Source organism: Maniola hyperantus, chromosome 6 (assembly GCF_902806685.2).
Source record: "Maniola hyperantus chromosome 6, iAphHyp1.2, whole genome shotgun sequence".
NCBI lineage: Eukaryota > Metazoa > Arthropoda > Insecta > Lepidoptera > Nymphalidae > Maniola > Maniola hyperantus.
The window spans coordinates 16,276,606-16,303,473 of NC_048541.1; the positions used below are offsets into that span (position 1 = coordinate 16,276,606).

General features: G+C 37.3%; 1 protein-coding gene across 3 annotated transcripts; it reads right to left on the reverse strand.

Moving 5' to 3' along the window:
* Positions 1-14,070: 14,070 nt before the first annotated feature.
* LOC117983316 (uncharacterized) lies at positions 14,071-26,501 on the reverse strand. 3 transcript variants are annotated; one of them, XM_034969824.2, is made up of 6 exons: positions 26,239-26,501; positions 23,524-23,633; positions 20,312-20,416; positions 17,099-17,284; positions 15,149-15,749; positions 14,071-14,870 (listed from the first exon to the last, which is right to left on the reverse strand). In XM_034969824.2, the coding sequence occupies exons 1-5, from the start codon at positions 26,336-26,338 to the stop codon at positions 15,690-15,692; spliced, it is 561 nt and encodes a 186-aa protein (XP_034825715.1). In that variant the 5' UTR covers positions 26,339-26,501; the 3' UTR covers positions 14,071-14,870; positions 15,149-15,689. The 3 variants fall into 3 exon arrangements, with proteins under 3 accessions (XP_034825715.1, XP_034825716.1, XP_034825714.1); XM_034969825.2 differs by having other exon boundaries at positions 17,155-17,284; positions 23,524-23,636; XM_034969823.2 differs by having other exon boundaries at positions 23,524-23,636.
* Positions 26,502-26,868: the final 367 nt, after the last annotated feature.

Consider the following 26,868-nt stretch of genomic DNA (forward strand, 5'->3'; position numbering starts at 1 on the left):
GACTAGAGAATCGGGGCCATTATGACGTAGGCATCCGCTAAGAAAGGATTTTTGAAATTCAACCTCTAAAGGGGGTGAAATAGGGGTTTCAAATTCGTGTAGTCCATGCGGACGAAGTCGCGAGCATAGGCTAGTATTATATATTTTTTAAAGAATATTAGCCATGTTAATCATGATTAATATTCCCTTTTCCCCTCCAACTAAGCTTAAAGCTTGTATTACGAGTAGGTAAAACATTTGTGCAACGGGTGGGGTAAGACCGCTCTTTTAACTGTTGAACTATTGAGGTTTTTTGAATTTAATACCTAGTAGCCATTGACTTATATATTACTACTTATGGACAGGGCTATTGAACAAACAAAATGGCACCGACTCAGTGGTGCTTTAGCACCAATGCAACCTCAGTGACGTCTGGATTTCAAACGGGTCGTTCATTAGTATCTAAGAGGTGGCGCTGATTTATTTGGTTCCAAAACCGTGAAAAATTTTGTTCGCTTGACCATGTCACGGTTTGGTAGTGAGCGTCATGTGAGCCTACTTGAAACTAAATGTTAGTGACAGACACATCTGTCAATACGAAGACCGTTTGATCCGAAGTGTCAGCTGTTCTCGTGGTAAGAATTAAACCGAGAACACACACACGCACGAAGGGGCAGCGCTTCGAATCAGCACAAAAATAACTGACATTTTGTATGACACACCTCTTCCAGCGTACTTGTATAGATAATGTGTTCACTTCAGTGGGCTTAAGACATCAAAAGAAGACAAAAGTTCAAACAATTTTGCCGCACTGAAGTATAAATCCGGCGGATTCATAAAAATATTTGTAATAGGAAGTTCGTATTCGTATGCGATATCGAATAAGACTTCCAAATATTTGTGACTTCCGTTTGAAATTCGGCCAATTCCTAATATTTGAGCTAGGTATACGTCCCGCAAATTACTAATGCGCGTGGCCGCCATTTTAATGACGTCAGCACTAGACTGAAGGGTCTAGCTCACATCCTTTCTTAACGGATGTCTACGTAATATCTAATAGCTAATTTCAGCTCGATCCGTCCAGTAGTTTGAGCTATGCGTTGATAAATCAATCAGTCAGTCAGTCAGCTTTTCCTTTTATATATTTAGATAGGTATCTAAGTACTTATAGGTAGAGCACCTCTACCTAAAATTCGTCCAATTAAGAAACTCTTTCTTTATTATTTCAAGTCAGCAAAAATACTGAATATAACTTACTTTTTAAAATAAATATTAGACATTCCAATGGAATACTTTCTGAACATTATATGCCCATAAAAACAGCCAGAACAAAACAACGTGAGTTTATGGTTCTTTTACCCTATATTTAGGTTATGTCCCTGGTTATGTCAAAAATTTCAGTTATACCTAATAGTATAAGAGCCCATCAACTATTTCCGGGTGATATTTGAAAAAGTTTGAAGTTTCCATGCTTGACTTATTGGTGATAAGTATATTTTGACAATAACCAGAACAATCGCAAATTACCTATAATAATTACCTACTATCACTCAGTGGCTGATTTTTGTTTTTTTTTTGGGGTTTTTTATTGACGTTTGTCATGATACCTAGGAATGTGTTTGATGTCATGAAACCTATAATCACAACGCGTCAATCATGAACCTTCCTTCATATACATTTTTAAGCTTTAAAAACAATTCTGAAAACATTTAAGTATACTGCGACCTAGTTTGTGACGATTCATAGTTTCAAGGTATACAAGCAAAAATCTTTATTAATAATAATTGATCATACCTACCTATTATTTTTACATTAAAATATCAACTCTTACTCTAAATGAACCTGATTTGTACGCAACTCGTTCAGCGTGGGCGTGGACTAACTAAAATTAAATTATTTTCCAGTACAGTGTAATTTAGTTATTTGCACTCACCTGGCGGAATTCGTTTCTGGTTGAATGAGTAACAAGAGAAATATTTCCCGTGGGTTACAAAAAATGTGCCTACGTGCAGTAGGTACCTACCTACTGCTACAGTTTCCGGGGGATTTTCCTACAATATAAAATGCTGAGACGAGCGTAGCTAGCAGTTTATTGGATTGATCTTGAGATTTATTGTGAGGCGGGTCTAGAATGGGCTGGTTCAGCATAGACACAAAATTTTCTTTGCGGGAAAAAGCAGGCATTACCCAAGTACTTACAGCAGTTATTGGCAACTAACATAATAAAATTGGTCACAAACCGCTGGCCATATTGAAAGATAGGCACTAATTTGTGAAACGCAAATCGATTGACTCATTACTCATTAGGTACCTACCAACTTTGACTAAATAAATAAAGATTATAATGATCTCTTGATTTCTTGATTTTGCTATGCAACAAACAAGTTTGATCCACACTAATATTATAAATGCGAAAGTGTGTCTGTCTGTCTGCTAGCTTTTCACGGCCCAACAGTTTAGCCGATTTTGATGAAATTTGGTACAGAGCTAGTTACATCCCGGAGAAGGACAGGAAAATCAAAGATTTCTCACGGGGTTTTAAAAACCTAAATCCACGCGGACTAAGTCGCGGGCATCATCCAGTTCTCTATAATTTGCCAAAATACAAATTTCGACGGTACGACGTGCAGTATTCAATATACCTACCCCCCTCGCTCTCTTAAACATCTTCTTCGTGTGAGACTTGCTCTCCTCTCCTCCTCTCCTTTACTCTCTTCAACTCCGCCTCTGTCAGATGCCTAGAAAGTACTTAGCAGTTACCGAGTACTCATTCAGATAAATTGATGGCAAGCTATGTTCGCGTGAGATCGTAAACATCCACCATTGCGAAACTTTCCGTGAATGAATCTAGCGCGGTCTAGAAATACGATTCTTTACAAGTTTACATCAACGTCGTGTGTGGATAACATTAACATCAATGAGTGTGGAATGTAATAAATATAACCGACCATTGCCGATTAGGCGTTCATTTGTTAACTAGTATACGATCGACGTAAATCGACCAGAGCAGAACTCTAGCTGGCTTACACGAGTTTTTTTTTTTTTTTTTGCAAAAATTATTCATACACGAGTAGGTGACTAAATGGTCAATGAATTAGGTACCTATTATATAAGTATCTACCTGCTTACTAATAAATGGTCGGATTAAACGGTTGTAATTTAGGTTCAAGTAGTTTAACCTAAAAGTACCTAAACACGTCTATAAACATTTTACTTACTGTAAATAATTATATTGGATGGCCTAAGAGGGAACAATAATTAAAATAATTAAAGAAATAAAATTAATTAAATTAAATTAAATATCTTTGCCTTATCTACGAAGAGAAAACTAGCATCGGAGAGAAAAAAGATTTGAAACTGGATTTATAAAGAAAAGAACTGAAATAGTAATACTTTCGAGCTCGTAGTTTTAAGTTTACCTAGTTTTAATTTTGTAATTTTTTAACATTTGGTTTATACTTATATTCGGTTTCTATTGTTTTATGAGCTGAATAAAATTTTATTTATTTATTTTAAATAGTTTCCAGGTAAATTATATTTGTGATCCTATAAATCGATCTCTTAGGGTTTAAGTGCCTCTTAGAGTCTTTAGTGAACATAAAAAACATAGATCAAGAGGAAATAACCACTAATAAACCAAAAAAATTTTAGATTGGTCATGTTTTCTGCTGGTTTTCTGTACCATGAACCTAAGTTTTTCGGTGGGTTTTACGTCTCTTTCAAAATTGATAAAACCATCCGTACAAAAACCTCTCACTACAGTAGCTGTATTTATTTTAATTTAATTAAAGAAAGAGTGCAATCACCGGAAAAAACTCGAATAAAACTAATCTAAACACAAATAAATGCAGTTGAAAATAACAAGTCTGTCAGCGGCCATAGTGAATTTTCACTAAATCGAAGTTAGAAAACAAACATGTCCGAATTCCCGCCACTGCGCAAACATTCAAGCAAAAATTAACAAAACATCAATCTGCCACGCTATCCCACGCGCATGCGTAACTGTTCAACTGTTCTTAATTTAAACTGCTTGTTTACTTTTTAAGATAATATATGAACACAGGCGGACTAATTCTGGACTTTACGAGCTTAAAATAATTTCACGTACGCCGCGTGCGCCGAAATAAACGTGACGTGTGGAAACTCCTTCCGAGATTTTGCCTTATTTAGCTATCGAGCTTTTCTCAATGAAACCATTGTGCATTGTTGTATATATTTAAATTATTTTTAAAAAATTGATGTAAAATTTTACGTTACTTTACTAGGTACTAAGCTGAAAATACCTGAATCCTACATTATTATAAAAATAATAATATTATACGGAATAGGTAGGTACTTAATTAATAATAGAAATAATAACTCATTCAAAATTAGTCGGGCTACTAATTAAGTATGTGAGTTCAGCCGTAAGAGATTTATATATATTTTTTAAGAATTAATTAATAAGAATTCATCAGAATAAGTGTCAAAAATTGAGCTTCCTCCTTTTTGAAACACTCGGTTCAATAATAATCGATATAAGTTTCACGCTGCCGGATCTCGGCCTATGTAAAGTTTTGAATGATTTGGAACCATTACTGTCAAGAACTTTTATTTGGATGTAGATAACTAATTTGTATAAATAAAAATTTAAAAAAGATTTAAAATGAAGTTCTACATCCACATTAAAGCCCACTTTGAACTTTTAACTGTATGGTCCCAATTACTATTATTTTAAGAGACGTGCGGTGTCGTGTCTTACTTCCCTATTATCTCGTCTGCTTGACTAGGTACGCTGAACCTGTATTGATAGGTACCTGTTCCAGGACACCGTGGACGAGTAATACCGAATTAGGCCCGTTACAAAGTCGTGTGGAATCCGCACAGAAGCTCCGTGAATAGCCCTCTGTACATTTCAGAATCAAGTTAACGGTCTCACGTGGTCGTGAATCAACGTTTATAGTACGCAGGTTTATTGTGCTTACTTTATATAGCGTCACCATGAGTTTGAATATTGCGGGAATAATCCTTGAAATCAAATCAAATCAAAGTCAAAGTCAAATGATTTATTCAAAATAGGTAATAAATTACTCTTTTCCATTGTCAGTTGTTGGATTTATAAGATATAGTGGTGATACTAATTATTACGCAAACTTAAAACTAAAGCTATGATGGTTCCAAACGCGCCCAGGTCTGAGAAGAGCCCACAACAAACTCAGCCGGCTATTCTTTTTGTTATCACCACTTTACAAAATCATAAATTAAACTTATTAGAACTATCACAAAGCCGTTAAGCAACTTATTCCCAAGCTTGCTTATCATCAAATACTTTATTCAAAATAGGTAGGTACCTAATGAATTAGACTTTTTGATGGTTGGTTTTTTTTTAAAGCTGTGATAGCCTAGTGTTTAGGACATCCGCCTTCTAATCGGAGGTCGGGGGTTCGATCCCGGGCACGCACCGCTGACTTTTCGGATTTAAGTAATTAAATGTCACTTGCTTTAACGATGAAGGAAAACATCGTGAGGAAACCTGCATGCCTGAGTTCTTTATAATGTTCTCAGAGGTGTGTGAAGTCTACCAATTCGCACATGGCCAGCGTGGTAGACTACGGCCCAAACCCTTGTCACTCTGAGAGGAGACCCGTACTCTGTAGTGAGCCGGCGATGGGTTGATCATGATGATTATGATGATTGTCGGTTGTTGGATTTGTAAGATATAGTGGTGATAATTTTTACGCGACCGTAAAGGTTCGTACGCACCTGAGCGGCGCGGCGCGGCGCTTCAGTCCGACTGCAGAACGCTTCACCTCAGGCCGCTCGACGGTGCCTACCGCACTACAACTTCAGTACGCGGCAGCTCGCGTCACTTGCGCGTCACTTTTACACCCGTTCGCGTACGAGCAACAACGTCGCAAGATGAGCGACAGTGAAGAGGATTTGATTATTATTTCTTTGTTGTGCAGAAGAAGAACGAATTATCGAAGAGAAAAAACCGGCCAAGTGCGAGTCAGGCTCGCGCAATGAGGGTTCCGTACTACAGTCGTATGATTTCGATAATTCAAAAACTATGATGCATAAAAATAAATAAAAATCTGTTTTAAAATGTACAGGTGAAGACCTTTCATATGATACCCCACTTGGTATAGTCACTCACTTCGAAAGTTGAAAATACTAATTATTAGTTCATGACCACAATTTAATTTTTTTTGTGTGATCTAACCCTAAATTCACGGTTTTCAGATTTTTCCCCAAATGTCAGCTATAAGATCTACCTACCTGCCAAATTTCATGATTCTAGGTCAACGGGAAGTACCCTGTAGGTTTCTTGACAGACAGACGAACAGACAGACAGACAGACAGACAGACAGACAGACAGACAGACAGACAGACAGACAGACAGACAGACAGACAACAAAGTGATCCTATAAGAGTTCCGTTTTTCCTTTTGAGGTACGGAACCCTAAAAAAGAAGAAGAAATGGATTGCTGACATACCAAAGTCACGATATCAAGAAGGATATCACATTTTGTTTCCTCGCCTTCTTAATGACTCTGTACCATTTCACATTTACTTCAGAATGTCGAAGACAAAATTCTTTATGCTATTGCCTAATAGTTTTTGTGGAAATTACATTAGAAACAATAGGTATACCACACAGGTCGGTAATATAATCCTACAAGAAACCTATGTCCAGCAGTGGACATATCTATCGGTTGATGATGATGATGATGATGATAGTTTTTATGGAAATTATAAAAAAATATTTATGCATATCCATACTTATATTATTATCAACGCAAAAGTGTATTTGTCTATCTATCTACTAGCTTTTCACGGCTCAACAGCTTAACCGAATTTGATGAAATTTGGTACAAAGTTGAATTACATCCCGGGGAAGGACAGGCTACTTTTTATCCTGGAAAATGAAAGAATTTCCACAGGATTGTTAAAGGCCCATTTATATGAAGTTTGGACCAGAGGTAGCTTTCATTCCGGAAATTGACAGAGGTAGGCAACTTTTTATCCCGGAAAATCAAAGAGTTCACACGGGATTAAAAATCTAAAAAAAAATGCAAAAATGCAACTAGATGATGCCTGCGACTTCGTCCGCGTGGATTTAGATTTTTCTATAGGTGAGCACATTTCCGGGAATTACCTACTAGTACCTATATACCTGAGATAGATTATACCCTGTAGGATAAAAGTAGCCTATGTGTACCTACACATAGGCTAGTTTTATCCCGAAAATCAAAAAGTTTCCACGGGATTTTTAAAAAACCTACATCTACGCGAACGAAGTTGCGGGCATCAGCTAGTCCCTTAGGTTCTGTGGAAATTACATTAGAAAAAGCATTTTCGCAAAATGTCTTTGTTTTATGTGCAATAGAATATATAAAATAGGCAGGTAAACACAGGTACATATTATATCTAAATACCTATATAAAAGAAAAAGGTGACTGACTGACTGATCTATCAACGCACAGCTCAAACTACTTGACGGATCGGGCTAAAATTTGGCATGCTGGCTAGCTAACTAGCTAATATGACGTAGACATCCGCTAAAAAGGGATTTATGAAAATTCAACCCCTAAGGGGGTAAAATAGGGGTTCGAGATTTGTGTAGTCCACGCGGACGACGTCGCGGGCATAAGCTAGTATAATATAAACACAAGTACAACAATAGGTAGGCATATTTCCGAAACTATTAATTCTACCTAGATGAAGTAGGTAGGTATAATATGTACATAATATATTATAGTTATTTAATCAGGATTATTTTTACCATTGATGTTTTCTCATAACGCTCGGAGAGACATTTATACATTTAGACACTGGGAAGGGGGGAAGCCGACATCCTAGGGGTTGGGACCTTTGAGGATATACTTCTAAGAGCATGAGGAACACGTCATGTGTCAAAAATTAAACCTACGTTATTTATTTTGAGGTCTATCTTGCCGATTCTTGCCTGTACTTTAAATACCTAACAAGATGCGCGTGTATCTTATTCGAGCGACGTACGCATACTGAAGCGCCGCGCCGCGCCGCTGGGTATGTCGCACTAGCGTCACTGCACTGCGCGTCGCTTCGGTGCGCTTCAAAATATTCTCTCCAGCCGTGCCGCGCGGCAACGCGCGGTGAAGCGCCGCGCCGCGCCGCTCTAGTGCGATATGCGCCATACAAAATGATAGAAATGATATTTTGAAGCTCTGTGCCGCGACGTGAAGCTCACTGAAGCGCCGCGCCGCGCCGCTTAGGTGCGTACGAACCTTAAAACTAAAGCTACGAAACTAATCCAATAAAATGTATTTTTAACCGACTTTTTAAAAGGAGGTTGTTCTCAATTCGGCCTTTTTCCATTCAATTTCAGAGTACTTTTGTTTGCTATTCGAAATTTATATTAGAGCCTTGAGACTTCCACTCCCTATTCGGGAGGTAGAGGGTTCGATCCTGGGCACGCACTTCTAACTTTTATGTGCGTTTTAAGCAATTAAAATCACTTGCTTTAACGGTGAAGGAAAAGATCGTGAGCATACCTGTATGGCTGAGAGTTCTCCATAATGTTCTCGAAGGTGTGTGAAGTCGGTCAATCCGCACTGTGCCAGCGTGCCGGACTATGGCCTGAACTCTTTTCATTCTGAGAGGACACCTGTGGTCAGTTAATGGACCGGTGTTGCGGTTGATCATAATGATGATAACCCAAAATCTATTATAAAATTTTCTCCTTAGAATTTCTTAGGGACTTATCCTGTTTTACGCCAATTCACAGACCTTTAGACGCCTAATAGCCGCACACCCCCGATTAAAAAGCTTAGGCAAATGCTTAGGCAGTTGCTTAGCATAAAAGTCGGCCCACGCCCATTGTGTAGGTACCCTCATTCCGCCCATTGTCTTAATTACGTGATTTTTGAGTCCACCAATCACAACAAAGCATTCTCCCCTGTCCCCCACCAACTACTACCAGGACCTCGTTGCTTCGGTGGAGAACTTCGGCAAGCTACGGGAGTTCGCGCAACAATGGCACAACAGGCGGAACAGCTCGGACCGTAATCGTGGACCAGTGGGTGTTTGAGATGAAGAAAGGATCCGGACCGCGGGGCACGCGGGGATCTGCGTGTCGTGTACGTCTGCCCCAGAAAGAGGAGAAAGACTCACTAGGGACAAGGATAAGATAAAAAAAAATTGCCAAGTCAGAAGGTGCCCCGGGAAAGAGCCTCCGAGCAAGTACCAAACGGGCGCCCTCCCGCGTTTCGGCCCATATAACCGCGAGGTTATTGGGGCCATGGGTGGGAGGTGGTGGATTGTCCCCCGCCAACATTTTAAGATTTTGGTTTCATATAAAACCTTGTATATATGCGTAATCTTCAGGTTGAATTCTCCGTGGGCGAATTAGACCAAAAACATGGCTACCCTACCTTTATAGTGTAATTCGTCCAACGTAGGCCGAATTCCTCGATGATTAGTCGATGTACCGCATTGTTATCTGAGGATCTCTGTGACGCGCGATGACGTCACGGTGTGATCTTATGATCATCACTGGATCTTATGATGTCTATGGACATCGCGTCAGAGATGACGGAAGATCTTTTAAAGATCGTAGGTCATCCCATATATGGGTATATGGCATCTTCGAGGTAAACGCGTGCCATCTACACATCGCTATCACTTTCCATCAAATGTGACTCCATTGATTCAGGGAGCGTGCGCCTATGATGAATTTAAAAAAATCGGTCGAAAGGTTAATTTTCATGGCGGCCATTTAGATTTTTTTCTATAAGTATCTACCTACCTATAAGTTTTTTGTTACTCGTTTGTCGTATAGTCCTGTGGTAGCAATTGAAATAAATACCTACTTACACATTCTGTAAAAATTTCAATTCTCTAGACTCTAGAGCTATACCTATGGTTCACGAGATACTAAACGGACTGCCTGCTGACAGACAGACGGACAGATGGACGGACTGACAGCAGAGGCTTATAGTAGTATAGACCGGAACACTTCATGAAATTATTACCATTGACAAGGGAGATTATATTATTGAACTAGCTTACTCCCGCGACTTCATCCTCGTGGACTACACTTTCAAATACCTATTTTACCCTCTTACGGCGTTTATGGACTGCACTTCCGTCATCCGAGTTATGTTGCCATCTCAAACTGTCGCGAACTATACGTACATATTAACGGAACGGTACCAATTAGAAACTAGCACAGCTTTACGGCTGTTACGCACTCATCCGATCCGAGCCCGTGAAAATACGTTCCTTTTTGTCACATGTCGTAGATAATCGCTGGTATTCTCACGGATGGGCAGAGCACATATTAATTCGTAAAAAAGATAGACGTTGGGATCCCAACTCCCAAGGTGTTGGAATGGCGACCTCGCACCGGAAGACGCAGCGTTGGAAGACCCCCCACTAGGTGGACGGACGACATCAGACGAGTCGCAGGGGGCCGCTGGATTCAGGTGGCGTGTGGAAGTCCTTACAAAAGACCTATGTCCAGCAGTGGACGTCAATCGGTTGATGATGATGATGATTTTCTCGGATGACGGAGTGCAGTGCGCAATCGCCGTTAGTGTGACACAGCCAAACGCTGGTCACGCAATAATAGGTGTAGCATTACGTAATTGACGCCAATTAGGTACCTACTCCATCCATCTCGGAGGAATAACCCACTGACACAGTTCTGCGCAAAAACTCACATTAACCAAATTACATGGTTTACACACAGTGTAGACAGTCTTCATACAGTCGGTCGAAGGAGACGTCTAGGCAGAGCGATCCAGCGGAGTCAAAATAGTTTTGTAACGTGGTGATAATAAAAAGAATACCCGGCTGAGTTTGTTGTGGGCTCTTCTCAGACCTGGGCGCGTTTAGAACCCTCGTAGCTTTAGTTTTAAGTTTGCATAATAATTATCACCAATATTATCTTACAAATCCAACATCTGACTATCAAAAAGAGTAATTTATTACCTATTTTGAATTGAATAAATCATTTGACTTTCGACTTTTGGTCACAGGGGCGAGACGGGGAATAGGTACCTATGGTGACTAGTCAAATCAGCGACTTTTTATCGAACTTCAAAACGCTGGCTTACCCATGGGAGCTTATACGAAATACAATACATAGATGTGACGACATAACTTCGTATCTTTATTTTGTAGTTTTACTAGCTTATGCTCGCGACTTCATCCGCGTGGACTACACAAACCGCTATTTTACCCCTTTAGGGATTGAATTTTCAAAAATCCTTTCTTAGCGGGTGTCTATGTCATAATATTAATAGCTATCTGCATGCCTTTCAGCCCGATCCGTCCAGTGGTTTGAGCTGTGCGTTGATAGATCAGTCAGTCAGTCAGCTTTTCCTTTTATATACGAGTATATAGATTAAGTTTTCACTTCGGTCAACAGTCCCCATTAACTCCCAATTTTTTCTTAGTAGAGGATCAGTTGTTTGAGTATGTACCTAGACCTACTATGTGCTACGAATATACTATAGGTGCTACGGCAGTAAAGCTGGTTCGTCCGCAAACAACGAAAGTGTCGTCTTACTGTAGGTATGCTAGACTGTGGTTTCTCATCGTTAACGAATCCGCGTCCAGCGGTAATGAGGTAATTAGCTACTCTGTGGGATAGCTTCGTTGTGTGAATGATAGGTACCTAGGTCAAGCCGGAACTACACCGAAATCATAATTTAGGGTTTCGTAGGGTTTTTAGAGTTCTGTATTAAAACTAGGAGCTCCTGTAGTTTCGTCCAGGCCATCTGTCTGTGTGTCATAGCCGTTTTAAAAAGAAATCATAAGAGTACAGTTGAAATTTTATAGAAACCTGACGTCGCGTCGGAAAGGCATACCTACCTACCTACTTTTAGTCAATTCAAAATGACTTCTCACGTGCTATTTTAACTCTATGGGTCGACTGTCATGTCAAAAGTACGGTTCACCTTAAAAATAAGGACTATAAATTCGTAAAGTTCGCATTTTGTTGATTGGTGATAAACATTTAGAAATCCCGGCAATCAAAACCATAAATATGCCTTAAAGTAACATAATTCATGATATTATAACTTTTTATGTCCTTTTTATAACAATTTATCTTTACAATCGCGATTGTTGTGTGTTTGTAAATTATTCCGGATTTTACGCAATCGGGGAATCACTGTTTTTTATTTTGGCTAAGTTTGAGCGTAACTACTAAATTCGTTCTGTGTGCCGTTTGTTGGTTAAAGCTATATGCACATTAGCTCGCACCGAATCCTAGTGCACGCAGCGCACGCAAGCGATGATATAGGCTATCATGCTTAGGCGGCACTGCAGGCATCAGCTTCCTAGACGGGTGGTCCGGGGTCATACCCGAGCACGCATGTCTCACTTTTTGAAGTTGTGTGCGTTTAAGCAATTAAACATTACTTGCTTTAACGGTAACAGAAAAAATAGTGAGGATATCTGCATGCCTGAGAGTTCTTCACTATGGAGAAATGTTCTCAAAGGTGTGTGAAGTGTCCGTACTAAGCCAGTGTAATAGACTATAGCTACACTACTACACCCTTTTCATTTTGAGAGGAAACCCATGTTCAGTTGTGAGCTGGCGATAGGTTTATTTTTATTCAAATAAACTTTTGCTTTTGAATCGCCAGCATCATTTACCACTGGTTCGGAATGCCGTTCCTACGATAGATAAAGAGAGGTAAAATACAACCGAGAACTTAATAAAATTATTTACGTGCGACCCGTACGTTGCCTACAAATTAATGTGCGTTCACCTTTAGTTAATTGACTAACTAGGATGTGGTTAGTGGGCTAACGGTAAATTAGTATTTAAATGAGTCTGTTGTTATTATGATTAATGCGCTAAAACGGGTTTCTTTATCATAATATCATTTAACGTGTGTTAAGTAATTAATGTGGGTAAACCCGTGTTGCTAAAAATGGTCCAAATCCTGTTAGCAACAAAAATAATTCGTGAATCAAAGATTTATTAGGTAACTATTAGATAACTTTAGACCTAACCCCGTCTGACTATAATGTTATGTATAACATTATTTGTTTAGATTAATAATATGAAAAATTATATACCTACAACGAAATTACATATATCTGACTTTTCGTCATGTTCTGACGTGTTTTTTATGATTTTTAGGGTTCCGTGCCTCAAAAGGAAAAAGGAACCCTTATAGGATCACTTTGTTGTCTGTCCGTCTGTCCGTCGTGCTGTCAAGAAAACCTATAGGGTACTTCCCGTTGACCTAGAATCATGAAATTTGGTAGGTAGCACAAGTAAAGGAATACATCCGAAAACTGCGAATTTGTGGTTACATCACAAAAAAAAATTAAAACGTGCAGTAATGATTAGTATTTTCAACTTTCAAAGTAAGATTACTATACCAAGTGTGTATAATAGTAAGTGTATATAATAATATAGTATAATAGGTATCATAATAAAAGGACTTTACCTGTACATTCTAAAACAGATTTTTATTTACTTTTGTGCATAATAATTTTTGATTAACCGTGCAAAATGTCGAAAAAATGTCGGCTGGAAAACCTTCGCAATCCTCGGCGCGCGAGTCTGACTCGCACTTGACCGGTTTTTTAGTACTTATCTACTAACAATAGTAGAAATAAACGTTAGGTACCGGTGCAAATTATTATTTTTCTTGCAAACCGTATTTTTCCATTGATAATAATTGACAGATCGAGGTCATTGACTTTTGATTTGATTATTATACCTAATTACCCATTCATTTAGGTAGTTCTAATACTCTTTTATAGTGATAAGAAATAATAACTGATAAGAAATGCGATGGAGTGAGTCATGCTTGGAATGTTTGCTACGTTAGATATTGTTGCTGTTTGTCTGCTAGTGTGCATGTGGCCTAATGCTACGACCGTAGCTCTGTAGAGGTGCTACGTAAATTTACCGGACTAAAAATGGGCATTACCACAGGCTACTGTTAATCATCTTCATTTTGTGAAATTATTATTTTCTTAATTTTACATGCGATTTTTCATGGAAAAAGATCTTGCGAAGCGATGCGAGTTGCCTCGCTCGCGCGTTTTAAGTTACGCCAGGTCTTTATTGTTGAGGTTGAAATAAAACAAAATAAATATCAAAAAATAAATTAAGTACAAATGTTTATTTCTCAGCAGATACTTAGCTTTAAAGTTAAAACTAATCACGTGATTCGATCACTTAAAGCTTTTTAAGCTGTTACAGTTACTTACATATAAATAAATTATTTAATATTTATACACTTGAGATTCAATGCCTTTGGCACTAGCTAGACTAGTCCTTACAAAGTTACCTAATTGACATTTTAATATTACAAAAGTTACGCAAATTTACAATTTTCAAAAATATACAAACACACTCAGAGAGCTGGTTACAAAAAGTCGAGTTCAATATTTACAATAAATTACAATAATTAATTTATATTTTAATTTAAAGAATCGCTTGACTAGAAGCAAATAAATAATAATATAAGCAGTTGAAAATATTACCTAATTAGGTACATATCTAATACATAGACCTGTCGTATTTTTTTAACCATGCCTTTTATTTTGTTGAAATGGCATACAGTACATATTGATAGGCGAGTAATACTTACTTGATTTTAAGTTTTAAATTATTCTTAAATATTTTACAAAAAAATTACTAAATTATTAAAGAAATATAGCAATATATTGTTTGATGATAGTAAGTAAGAAGTTTTATAAAGAAATGATTGTGCATAATTTGAGGTAAAGTCTTTAGGCAGGCACAAAATTACTTATCCTTAACCTACTGGAAATAAGACGACCATATCACAATTTAGGAATCGCGTTTATCATCAAACGCCTTAAACTAAGAAACAATACTGAAAAGTGATGTCAATGACCTTAACCTAAAGGTATGATTCCGAACCACGCTGCACGCAGCAGTGCTGCCGCAACAGTGCTGACACCAGCTGTCACAGTCCTGTCGCGGCACTACTGGTCCCCATACAATCTCTATAAGCTTATATGACATAACATTCCGAGCTAGGCAGCAATGTTCCGCTACATTGCTGCCGCGACATTGCTGCCTAGCTCGGAATGTAATGTCACATAAGCTTATAGAGATTGTATGGGGACCAGTAGTGCAGCGACAGCGCTGTGACTGCTGCGTGCAGCGTGGTTCGGAATCATACCTTAAAACAACTAAAACTAAAGGATAAGATGAAATTAAGTTAAGAGAATTAAGTACAATATATCAATTAATAGGACGTAAGAAATAATGGAACATTAAGGCAATTCAATTCACAACACCGTTTGGTCCCATTTTCTACATTAAATACAATTAAACGAATAAATAACTTATGGATAATAGTAATACTGCTTAGTTTTCTTCAAATACAATTAAACTATAAGACACATTGATCAGTCGTATGGAGTATGTATCTACCATTACGTATCTAGTTCACAACTATGTCTCTCACTTGGTGACACTTGTCTTCAATACAAAACCTTCATTTGAGTATAACTTCAAGGAATATTCTTTGAAGTTAGCGTAAAGTCAATTTGTATAGATTTCCACAAATTTAACATTTCTCACTATCTTTAGTGAGCGTTTTGTCACAAGAATATATTATTCGATGTTCACATCTTGAAGGAACAAATTAGCTTCTTTACCTTCCCGGTTTCCATTTGGAAAAGGCACTATTGATGTCTTGTCAGATTCTTCACGGAATTTTATAAGTTTGAGCAGTTCACCCTCTTCTCCTTTCGCAGGTGCATTTAGATGGATTCCACCTCATAACTGGGTTCCGCTACAACAATAGAAAATATCATTCGATCTCGATGTCCTAAGGGATTTAAAATTTGGTTGAGATTGTATTGGTCTGATGGAAGGCTTTAATTGCATTAAATTGCCAATCTACTAAATCTAAATATATAAAAGGAAAAGGTGACTGACTGACTGATCTATCAAGCTCAAACTACTGGACGAATTGAGCTGAAAATTGGCATGCAGATATACGTAGTAACGTAGGCATCCGCTTAGAAAGGTTTTTTTTTTTAATTCAACCCCTAAGGCGGTGAAATACGGGTTTGAAATTTGTGTAGTCAACGCGGACGAAGTCGCGAGCATAAGCTAGTTATATGCTAAGAGATTTAGGTCTTGAAATACAAACTTAAGAGCTGTTTTCAGATTACTGCTTGATTCGCATCTTAGACTGCAACATAATTTACCTTCCATCAGATGAGAATGTGGACAAGATTGAAACACTTACAATTATAAATGTTAAGAAAATACAGAACAAAACAAAAACAATGAAAGCTTAAAGTCCCAAGTGTAACTTTTTGTCACTAGAGCTATGATATAATCTCAATTTATAGTACAAACTTAAATTCTGTAAAATGTTGGTTGAGAAATATTTTCATACAAATTAACATTACTCTAGTGACTAAGTAAGTTATATTCAAGGCTTTGGTGTAAGACAAGGGATGTCTGCACTCAGCACGGCATTCAAACAAAAAGACGACAAAACGACGCGGGTTGAAAGTTGGTATGAACAATAGGTAATATACAAAAAACCCGATGGTAACATGTAAGCTTTACATTTTAATAATATATTATTTACAATCACAAATATTATTTCAAAAACATCCATGCGTAAAATGTGTTATATAAAAATGCAAGAAATATTGTTTGATAAATAATAATTATTATGATTGAAAAAATGAAAATGTAAAAAGCCAGTTGTGCTAATTCGTTATGTACATAACTTCAATTGTACGTTCACAGTAATTGTTTCCAAAATTAACTCATCACTGGTTAGAAAGGTCTCTCAATGATTTGACAAATCACGACTTTCCCAATCATACAAATTGATAAATAATATCCAACATCAGTGATGAATTTGCTTAAATAAATAAGCATTGGCTCCAAATTAATAGGACTAAAAAGAAGAGCCATCCTTCTTACAATAATTAATTGTGAAATAGGACGGTAAGTATAATTTTTAGTCTTATCAATTTAATTCAGTGTTAGTTTTGTACAAAACAGAATCAGCACCATTAAAAAAACGAAACACGTTAACAGTAATGTTACAAATTTAAAAGCATGCGTGCTGACAACACCTACGTTAGTTTCACAGACATCCATCATCTTACGCACCTGTTTGAGACAATTCCGTCTTTCCTTCATGTTGGGACATTGACAGTTGCACTTACGAGGATTGAAGATCCTCGGGGAAGGGCATTCCCTGGTGGCGACGTCACACCCACATCCACACGTCAAGTGGACCTCCACAGGGTATGTTGCGCAGGTTTCCTTGAGCGTTTTTAGGTTTGATATTCGAACCTGTGGCAAAGAATACATTCTAATTAAATTCAAATTGTTAGATTCATTTCATCTATAATTTATTATTATTATTATTAAATATAAATTGTTAGCTTCGGCTATAATTTATTATTAGGTATATTATTATTAGTGGGTTTATCATTTAAATCATTAATGTTTTTGGTTTTGTGGTTTTGTATAGTAATTAATGAATGTGGTGACGTCAACGCTATTTTTAAAGGCAGTTTTATGTTTGGTATCATGCTCGGTAATGTAAAAAATTCATCTCAAAATCATCAATCAATACAATACAATAAAAGCGGCTTGATTAATAGTTTAAAATGATTGAAATTATTTATTAAATAAAATATGATTATTATTGTAGGTATTTTATACAGTCATACAATAATATTTTGTGATGTAAAATTAATGTCAATTTCATGTACAATTGTATTATTTGAATTAATAATTTTCTTTTTACTATAATACATTGGAATAAGGCTTGATTCAGGAACCAAATCGTATGAACCTATTGAATAATAATGATATTATCTAAACATCGCAGTTATAATAGAAAACAAAACATTATAGTGACCACCTGATGACTTGAGTCAGTGATGTGTGTGGGAATTATGTCATTATTATCATTCGTGCATTACGCAACCAATTACCGATAGAGCAAGAGCTCATGCAAACCACAGATTTTTGATCAGCCGATGATTACGCATGAAGATCTGTGATTCACGCAAATTCAACGATGTGATAGAAAAAAATCCATCCAAAAGTTTCAGGAGCTTATAAAACCATCTTACTACCGGTCAGCTGCACGTTAGTTTTTTGTTGTAAGTTTACGTGCTTAATTAATTTTCACCATTACATCTTACAAATTCTATACAGAATCTAACAAGTTAAACAATTGACAATCAAAGAATATACAATGGTACACGTTTTGAATAAAGTAGTTTGATTTGGTTATTATTTTTTTTTCTCTTGTACTGTTTTATGAGCTGGAAAAACTTTTTTTTTCTTTTAATTTGACTTGCGTATCTTTTGTTAACTTTATTAGTCAACGTGGTATACGTAGTCAGTCACTCTAACTTACGAGTAACTTTTGTTTTTTGAGAGAACAAATCTTTATTCCTTATTGAGTTAAAATAACAATAATTATAAAATTTATGAAAATGGCACTTGCTTATGAGAAATTTTTATGGCTGTAATAATGTCCACGCAATTCACTTTACCGCTTACCTAATACAACTTTTATAGAAAATAGATGTTATCTAATCAAAAGTCTGCGGTTTGCAACGGCTATAAAAGGCGGATTTACTATGATTCAAATATGGTAATAAAACATTATCATAATTAAATAGTACGTGACATATTATCAAATATTATCACTTGTTCTGCGCCTCAATGACGAATTGCGATCACAATCTATTCGTTACGTAATTAAATGCAAATATAGTACGTTTATATCGTAAAGAGTATTATATGTTTTGTGTAATACTTAGGCAAGGTTGTAGGTCTATGTGAATATTATGTTTTCATAATCTGTGATTAGGGTCAAATATAAAGGGCATACCTACAGTGTCGATTCTCATGCGAGCATCTTAAAATTTTTAGATAAGAAAACAACGTTAGTTAATTTTGTATGCTTAAAAAATATTTTCGTGCAAGTTAGCTATCCAAATAAGCGTGTTTTTTTTTATAATCCAGTTATCTAATGACTAGCTCAATACTTTGAGTTTTTGAGAAATTTTATTTTAACTTTACTCAGTTTTGAAGATTTTTTAACAAGAGCTAAATGAGTGTAAGTTTTTTAATTTAACAAAATCTATAATGTTATACATGAACGACTTAATATCACGTTATTTAATATATAAGTGTTTTGCCGAATCATATACCTACCTACCTAGTTTACCTAGATAGGTATCATATTTCTAACTTACTACTACTTGAAGTGAAACTTTTTTATTTAACTTCACTAGTTTTTCCTACTCAATAAGTTAATTTAGATCAAAACTTAATACGGTTTTTGCACAACCAATCAAATCAGTAACTTCTTATCAAACGTCAAAACACGCACTTAGTATGCGATATTCTATGAAATACTGGAATGTCACCTCACATCATACCTAATGACGTACTTTTTTAGTTTAATGGATAATTTGAAATAGTTATATTACACTTAAAACTAACAAAGGACGTGGATTTTATGTATTTTATAATCACTGAGAAATAATTTATTTTTGATGTAGTCAAATACCCAATTCAGTTTTCACGTAAAAGAGGCGATGTTCTCGAAAGTTTGTTGTGAGAGCGAAAAGGGTCTGTTTCCGGGCATCAACAGATCTTTGCTACGATGCCGACCGCCGGCTCTTGGACTAGGAACTGATGAACAAGTGTGTCAAGGATGCACTTGAGTTGCCGAGCCGAGACAAACAGATAGCGTTTGTCCTTTGGCTTGATTACTTTGTCAAACATGCACGAGACCAATTTTATGGTGTCAATTTTAGTGAGGGATTTAATTTTATGGTTGTAGCGGCTAAACTGCTGTAAATAGTCCTTCTTTTAAACTGGATCTTTAGCTAAGTATCTCAGTTTTTCTGTACTGACACGTTGTTCGTGTGTTACGAAAGAAGAAACTTTAACATCACTGGCTACGGCTACCATCACAACCTGTCGCAGGCTATAGTTGTTACTGACGATTTTTTCTCGAAAAATAGCGAGCAAACGAGCAGGTGGGTCACCTGATGTTAAGTGATTACCGTCGCCCATGAAAATTTAAAGCTCCAGAGGAATCGCCAATGCGTTGGCCAGCCTTTAAGGAATTTGTTGGTCCGCCCCTTGAATAACCCCATGTTGTAATCTAGTGGGAGCACTGCGGGGATAGAGAGAGGCAGCAATAGCCACAAAGCAAAATAAGAAGAAGAAGAAAAGAGACAGCAAATGAACTGTCGCATTGCTACTGCTGTCGCGTTGCTGTCGCTACTGCAACGTTTTACGTAAGCACCCCGCCGATTGCGAAGAGATTGTTTGAGGGCTTACCGGTATGTGTTCGATGGTCTTGTTGATGCCGATGCACCTGGAGCCGTCGGGCCCGTGGTCGCAGAGCCCCACGCAGCGCCGCACCCACACCGCGCTCGGCTTCACCTGGGGAAACACGCACACGTCAGCATACGAGGTAGGTAGGGGTGACACCGGGGAGGGGCATTTTTGCTACTTTTAAATATTTTTTGTGTAGTGAAATTATTATTTTTCTTCACATTGATCTCACATACATTTACAATTTTCGCACTTACAATGGAACTAGAAATGTAAATACATAATATATAAAAGGAAAAGGCGACTGCTCTATCAACGCACAGCTATTAACAAATGGACGGATCGGGCTGAAATTTGATATGCAGATAGCTTTTTTTTTATCATTCATTATAGGCAAACGCTTGACCACAATCACACCTGATGGAAAGTGATGATGTGACCTAAGATGGGACGCGTTCACTAAGAAGATGCCTATTCACTCTTGATGTAGACATCCGCTAAGAAAGGATTTTTGAAAATTCGACCCTTAAGGGGTAAAAAAGGGGTTAAAACTGATGTAGTCCACGTGGACGAAGTCGCGGGCATAAGCTAGTTAGGTTTTATTTGGTGAGCGAGGTGGCACGTGGCAGCCCTGGTCTCATCATTTCGGAAGCGGATTTTCTCACGCAATAATGGCTGCCCTCACGGATGTAGGCGAGTGGCGACATTGTGATTGTCCACGTATAAATAATATTCAAATATTTGAGCCGAGGCACGTCAGGTAATTAGGTAAACTTAACTATTAGACAAGTTGCTCCGATCTATTTTTGGTCGATTTCTTAATGAAGACTGTTATCCTAATGCAAATGTTTGCTCGATTACTAAACCCCTTACTACGTAAAAATGTTCTACGTAGGTATGACTATCATGTTAAAGGCTTGTACTTAAGATAAACCGTTATATTTACACAAATACCTACCAGCTGATGCTCGCGACTTCGTCCGCGTGGATTTAGGCTTTTAAAAATCCCGTGGGAGCGTGATTTTCCGGGATAAAAAGTATGTAAGTATAATATGTAAGTAAGTAGTAATAAAGCCTATGTCACTTTCCAGGTCTTTATCTATACCCATGCAAAAAATTACGTCAATCCGTTGCACCGTTGCGACGTGATTGAAGGACAAACCAACAAATCAACAAACCAACAAATACACTTTCACTAATTGGCATTATAAAAAACTTAATTTATTAGTGCGATCAATAAATAAAATTAAAATAATTTCGATTCACAATGAATAATCTATAGATATATATAATCACCTGATAAAATCTATTATAAAATAATGAAACACGTAGGTTGTATTTAATTGCATAATTATTATATATTTACTATGTAGGTATGTATTGTTAAAGCACCTAACTTTGCAATGCCCTAACAGGGCTTCATGTAATCATGAAAGCAAATGAATAAATAAACGAATAAACGAATAATCTCACCGTTATAGTTAAGAAAAGTACCTACTTAGCTTAATTCAGGATGAATTGATGAATTGATTCATAGAACACGTCTTGTTATCTGACTGTAAATGTTAGCATAATTTCTACTAGTTTACTACTACGAGGAAACTTTCTACGCAACACAGAGTTATCAGTTAAGTATGTATTACTTAGTTATAAATTGAGAATATGACTTCATTTGCAACATTGTGAAATATCAATTATGTGCCAGCTGTGAAGTAACTTGGGAAATGTTATCACTTATCTATCAGAACATTTCATTCAATTTGTTAAAATAATCATTTTCTGGGTTTCTTGATCGAATCATGAGTACAGTACGCAGCCAAAAGTGATGAACATCGATCTTTAGAAGGAGACAGCAGATTTGTAGAACACTGTCTCGGTCGTTTAGACCGACAAAACGTCATATGGGTATGAGTGACAGAGACAACGCTCTACAAAGATGAAATGTCATTCTAAAGGCCCGATGTTCATCACTTTCGGGTGCATACTGTACATATGTTATAGTAATGTAAGTAAGTACCTAGGTATAGAATAGAATAGAATAGAATAGAATAAATTTTATTGCATTAACTGTGTAGGTACATTAGGTGTTATACTTGTTATAAAGTTCTAACAGTTTGCCACTTTGTGGCGTGCAGTACTGGTTACATACAATATTTTTAAATATTACAATTTTAACTATTTTGTTTACTAAACTAAAAAACACATCCTAGGTACTTACATTCTACACTTACATCAATAATTTTCATAAAAATACTCATTAATATTATAAAAGGCCTTACCTACTATTATAAAACTAATTAACCAATTTCTTAATTTATTTTTAAACATATTATTGCCTTCTGTTTTTTTAATATTGAGTGGTAAATGATTAAAAATTTTAACACCAAATGCAAATGCGCTTTTTGAGAAAGTGTAGCAGTTATTTTGGGGTACAATTATGTTGTATTTATATTTTGTATGTATATTATGTATCAACAATTATTTAAGTAGTCAGTAATTAATTCTAAATAATATCTGTCCCGGCTTTACTCACGTGTGTAGTCGACGTAAGCCCGACTAGTTTCGAACCCATACGCAGTCAAAACCGCGGCACGTGCGCGAACGGATTCCCTTGAAAAAGGACCCGAAACTAGTCGGGCTAACGTCGACTGCACACACGAGTAAAGCCGGGACAGATAATATTTAGAATGGAAATCACTCACGGTAGTTTAAACGCTAAAATAGTCAGTAATTATTATTTTTATGCAAATACGAATTTAATAAGGTAATAAAATGTGTAGTAATTACTAATTAGTGAATTACTATCGTTATCAAAATGACTATAGGTACTGATAGGTAGGTTTATTATTAAACGCTTTATGGTAGTCTAATAGTGATTAATGGGATGGTAAGTATTGCGGGGAATTTTGGCAAAGCAATGGGTGCGAATGGTTATGCCTTACTGGAAAGAATAGAATAGAATATATTTTTATTCAAGTAAACTTTTACAAGTGCTTTTGAATCGTCAACTACTTAGTCTAACCAAAAGAGGTCAAACTTCGAATTTTTATTTCATTTTATTTTGATGCCCAGATAAATTTCTTACAGCAAGATATCTTAGATGTCATAGCGGTTCAAATTCAAACACCTACCTGCCTTGCTAGAACGAGGTCTCAGGTTCGATTCCAGTAGGGTAAAGTCAAACAGTTTTATGATAAAGTAAAAAATGAACTCACTTTCATATAAGAGCTTTGAGGTTTCAGCTCTACGAAGACTTCTTTGGGCTCCCCGCACTTGGATCTGCTGATAATTTCATTTCTTCTGTCTTCGTGCGCGCCGCAGGACACTGCTGGCAAAGATATAAGCATTAAAGTAGGCATATATATTGATTAGGCCAAGGATCAAGCGTTTCTATTTAAAAACCTACAGTAGGCGGCAGAAAATATTGTGCATCGACCTTTAGAAAGAGGTTTCGGCTTCGTAGAGCGTTGTCTCTGTCACTCATATCTGTATCTGTGTGACGTTTTGTCGTTCTCAACGACAGAGACAACGCTCTACGAAACCGCTATCTCTTTCTAAAGGTCGATGTATTATATTTCCTGCCGGAATCCGGATACTGTAAATCTAATAAAAGGGGTGTGACGTTACAGGTGCGGTCGAAGGAACTGAATTCACCTCATCTACTGGTGATAGAAGAGCTGGCTCAATTTCTGTGGATAGGGTCAGCCTGGCTGTCCAGGATGGAAGCCCCCGAAGGGGGTGAAAAAGGGGTTTGAAATTTATGTAGTCCACGCGGACACATTCGGGAGCATAAGCTAGTTATTATAAATAAGGCTAAAGGTTTAAATTTTGTTTTTTTGTGTTTGTTTAAGCATTGTAACATTTTCAAAAATAAAGTATGAAGTAAATCCCTGAAAGTACACGTCATGAAAGGTTAAGTAAATCCTATCCATCATCATGATTAACTCATCGCCGGCCCACTACCGAGCACAGGTCTTGTCAACGTAACACGATGTCAAAGTCAAATTCTGTGCAGACAATGATGTGTCTATTAACATAGTTCATCATCATCATCATTATGAACAACCTTAGAACGAGAAAGGTTTAAGCCATAGCACGCCACGCTTGCCGAGTGCATATTGGCAGCCTTCACACACTTTTGAGAACATGAAGAAGTTTTAGGAATGCGGGTTTCCTCACGATGTTTTCCTTCACCTTCCAGCAATTAACATTTAATTGCTTAAAAGTCTTAAAACACACATTAATTCCGATAAGTTAAATGTGCGTGCCCGGAAACGAACCTCTGACCTCCCGATTGGGTGGCCACGTCTTAACCACTAAGCTATCACGGCTCATAAACTATTAAGTAAAACCTGAATTGTCTCGATGTCGCAATAAATGTCGCTTATCAAAGAATTTGACGCGGCAAATGTTTAAGTAGCACGCGGGTTGCATCAGCCACGCTACTCTACTTGTCACACACATTTAGTAGTCAAATTAGTAGCAATTTTCCCTTATTACTTGTATCAGTATGACACCCTCATAAAATAACCACCCCGTTTTACCACGTGGCAATGAGATGGAACATACAAAATCCAACCCTAAACACTTTGAAACAAAGTTTATTTCACAATAAACTTTTTTCCGGCCTCTTTTCTAATAAGTAATGAAAACTTTTTTTCTATGTACCCTTGGATGAACAATAATAATCTGAATATATAAAAGGAAAAGGTGACTGACTGACTGACTGACTGACTGATCGATCAACGCACAGCTCAAACTACTGGACGGATCGGGCTGAAAGGCATGCAAATAGCTATTATGATGTAGACGTCCGCTAAGAAAGGATTTTTGAAAATTCAATCCCTAAGGGGGTAAAATAGGGGTTTGAAATTTTTGTAGTCCACGCGGACGAAGTCGCGAGCATAAGCTAGTTAGTTCTATGGATGAGTTTGACCCTAGCTGTAGTCTTGCAAGGCAAGAATTCTTGGTTCAAAAAATTAAGAATTGTCTCGCGTGGTTTAATGAAATAAACCTAGGGTAAGTTTATCTAAAAGGCAAATTGGGAAGGTACCTAAACCTACCCTACCTTACAAGGGTAAAGTGGTGCCGCCAAAAGCACTTTCCGGTACAATATCGCTAAGAAAGTAGAAATTGATTAGGGTAACGGCTAATAACTTTACTGCCATACCCCTTCCAGGTTAGCCTCCCGTATTGATGCTGAATTTATCGGTATGATGACAACATCAGACGAGTCGCAGGGAGCCGCTGGATTCAGGTGGCGCAAGACCGTGGCGTGTGGAAGTCCCTACTAGAGACCTATGTCCAGCAGTGGACGTCTATCGGTTGATGATGAGGTATGATAACAATCATTGACCTTATATTTTCTTTGAAATGAATAAGCAGAAAATTCAGGTTCGCTTTGAGGCTTAGTTAAGGGTTCTTTAAATCAAGTAGACCAATCCAGAACCAACTTGGAAGTTATAGATTTCCAAATTGGCCTTATCAGTAATTGAACCCAGGACCGACTTATAAGGTAGGTTATGGTCTGTTTAGGTGTCCTCTCTGGAGGTGCTGGAGTGGTGCACACAGAGGTGCAAAGAGACTACCTCGGGCATTGTAGATAGGATTAGTTTTAATCTTAGTAGAATTAGTTGTTAAGTTAAGTTTAAGCTAGTAATAAGTAGGTACTAACATAGGTTAAGTAATTATTTCTGTACTAACTCACAATTATTATGGGTGTTTTTATGCCTAAAATAAAAGTTTATTTATTTATTTTATGAAGGGTAGATTAAATTGAAGGGGTCTTAGGGTCAAATTCCATTTGTTGAACTTTCTTCGCACCCTTTCCTAGAACAAATCTTACACTAAATTGAAGGACAGGCGACTTTACCTTGCCTGATTTACTTTATAAAAAAAATGTGTGGGTCCAAAAAATCCAAAAATCACACCTTTTTTTATTAAATCCGTTTCCTCCTTCGGAAATTTAGGGTTGGGTCGGAACGCGGTCACTGACACCACAAAAACCAGGAGCACTAATATTCTCTCCATTTTTTTTCACTTCACTTTCTTCACTTAAAAAAAATCACTTAAATATTGTCCTTGAAAATTTTTTGTCACGTATTTGTCTTTGAGAAATTACGAGTTATCAGTTAAAGGTGGGTGTACACTGACGGACCACTTACTAGTTAAGGTAGGTATACGTGCTACTCGTTTGACGGCCTAATGGTTTGTGGTTGGTGCCGCGCTGCTTTTCTATTATAAAGCCTGAGTCAACGTGTGGGCCTGTCGGTCAAGCCCGCGGGTGACGTCACACGCCGTGATGCGGCGTCGACGCGACGCGACGTCGCTATTTGCTCAGCTGATTCGCTACGTCACCGTGCGTTCGCCGAAACCCGGCGGAATGTGTGCATACCTTTACTCAACAAGGATGTGTCCTTCGGTGGGAAGAAGCCATATGCAACGTTCTCTATAATTTTATTTAAGTAGCCCCGTTGGTCTAGTGGCTATATAACTTATTCGTCTGCAAATCATGAGTGGCTGAGTACTCTCTCATTATAATTGCCTTTAACACTGTTTCA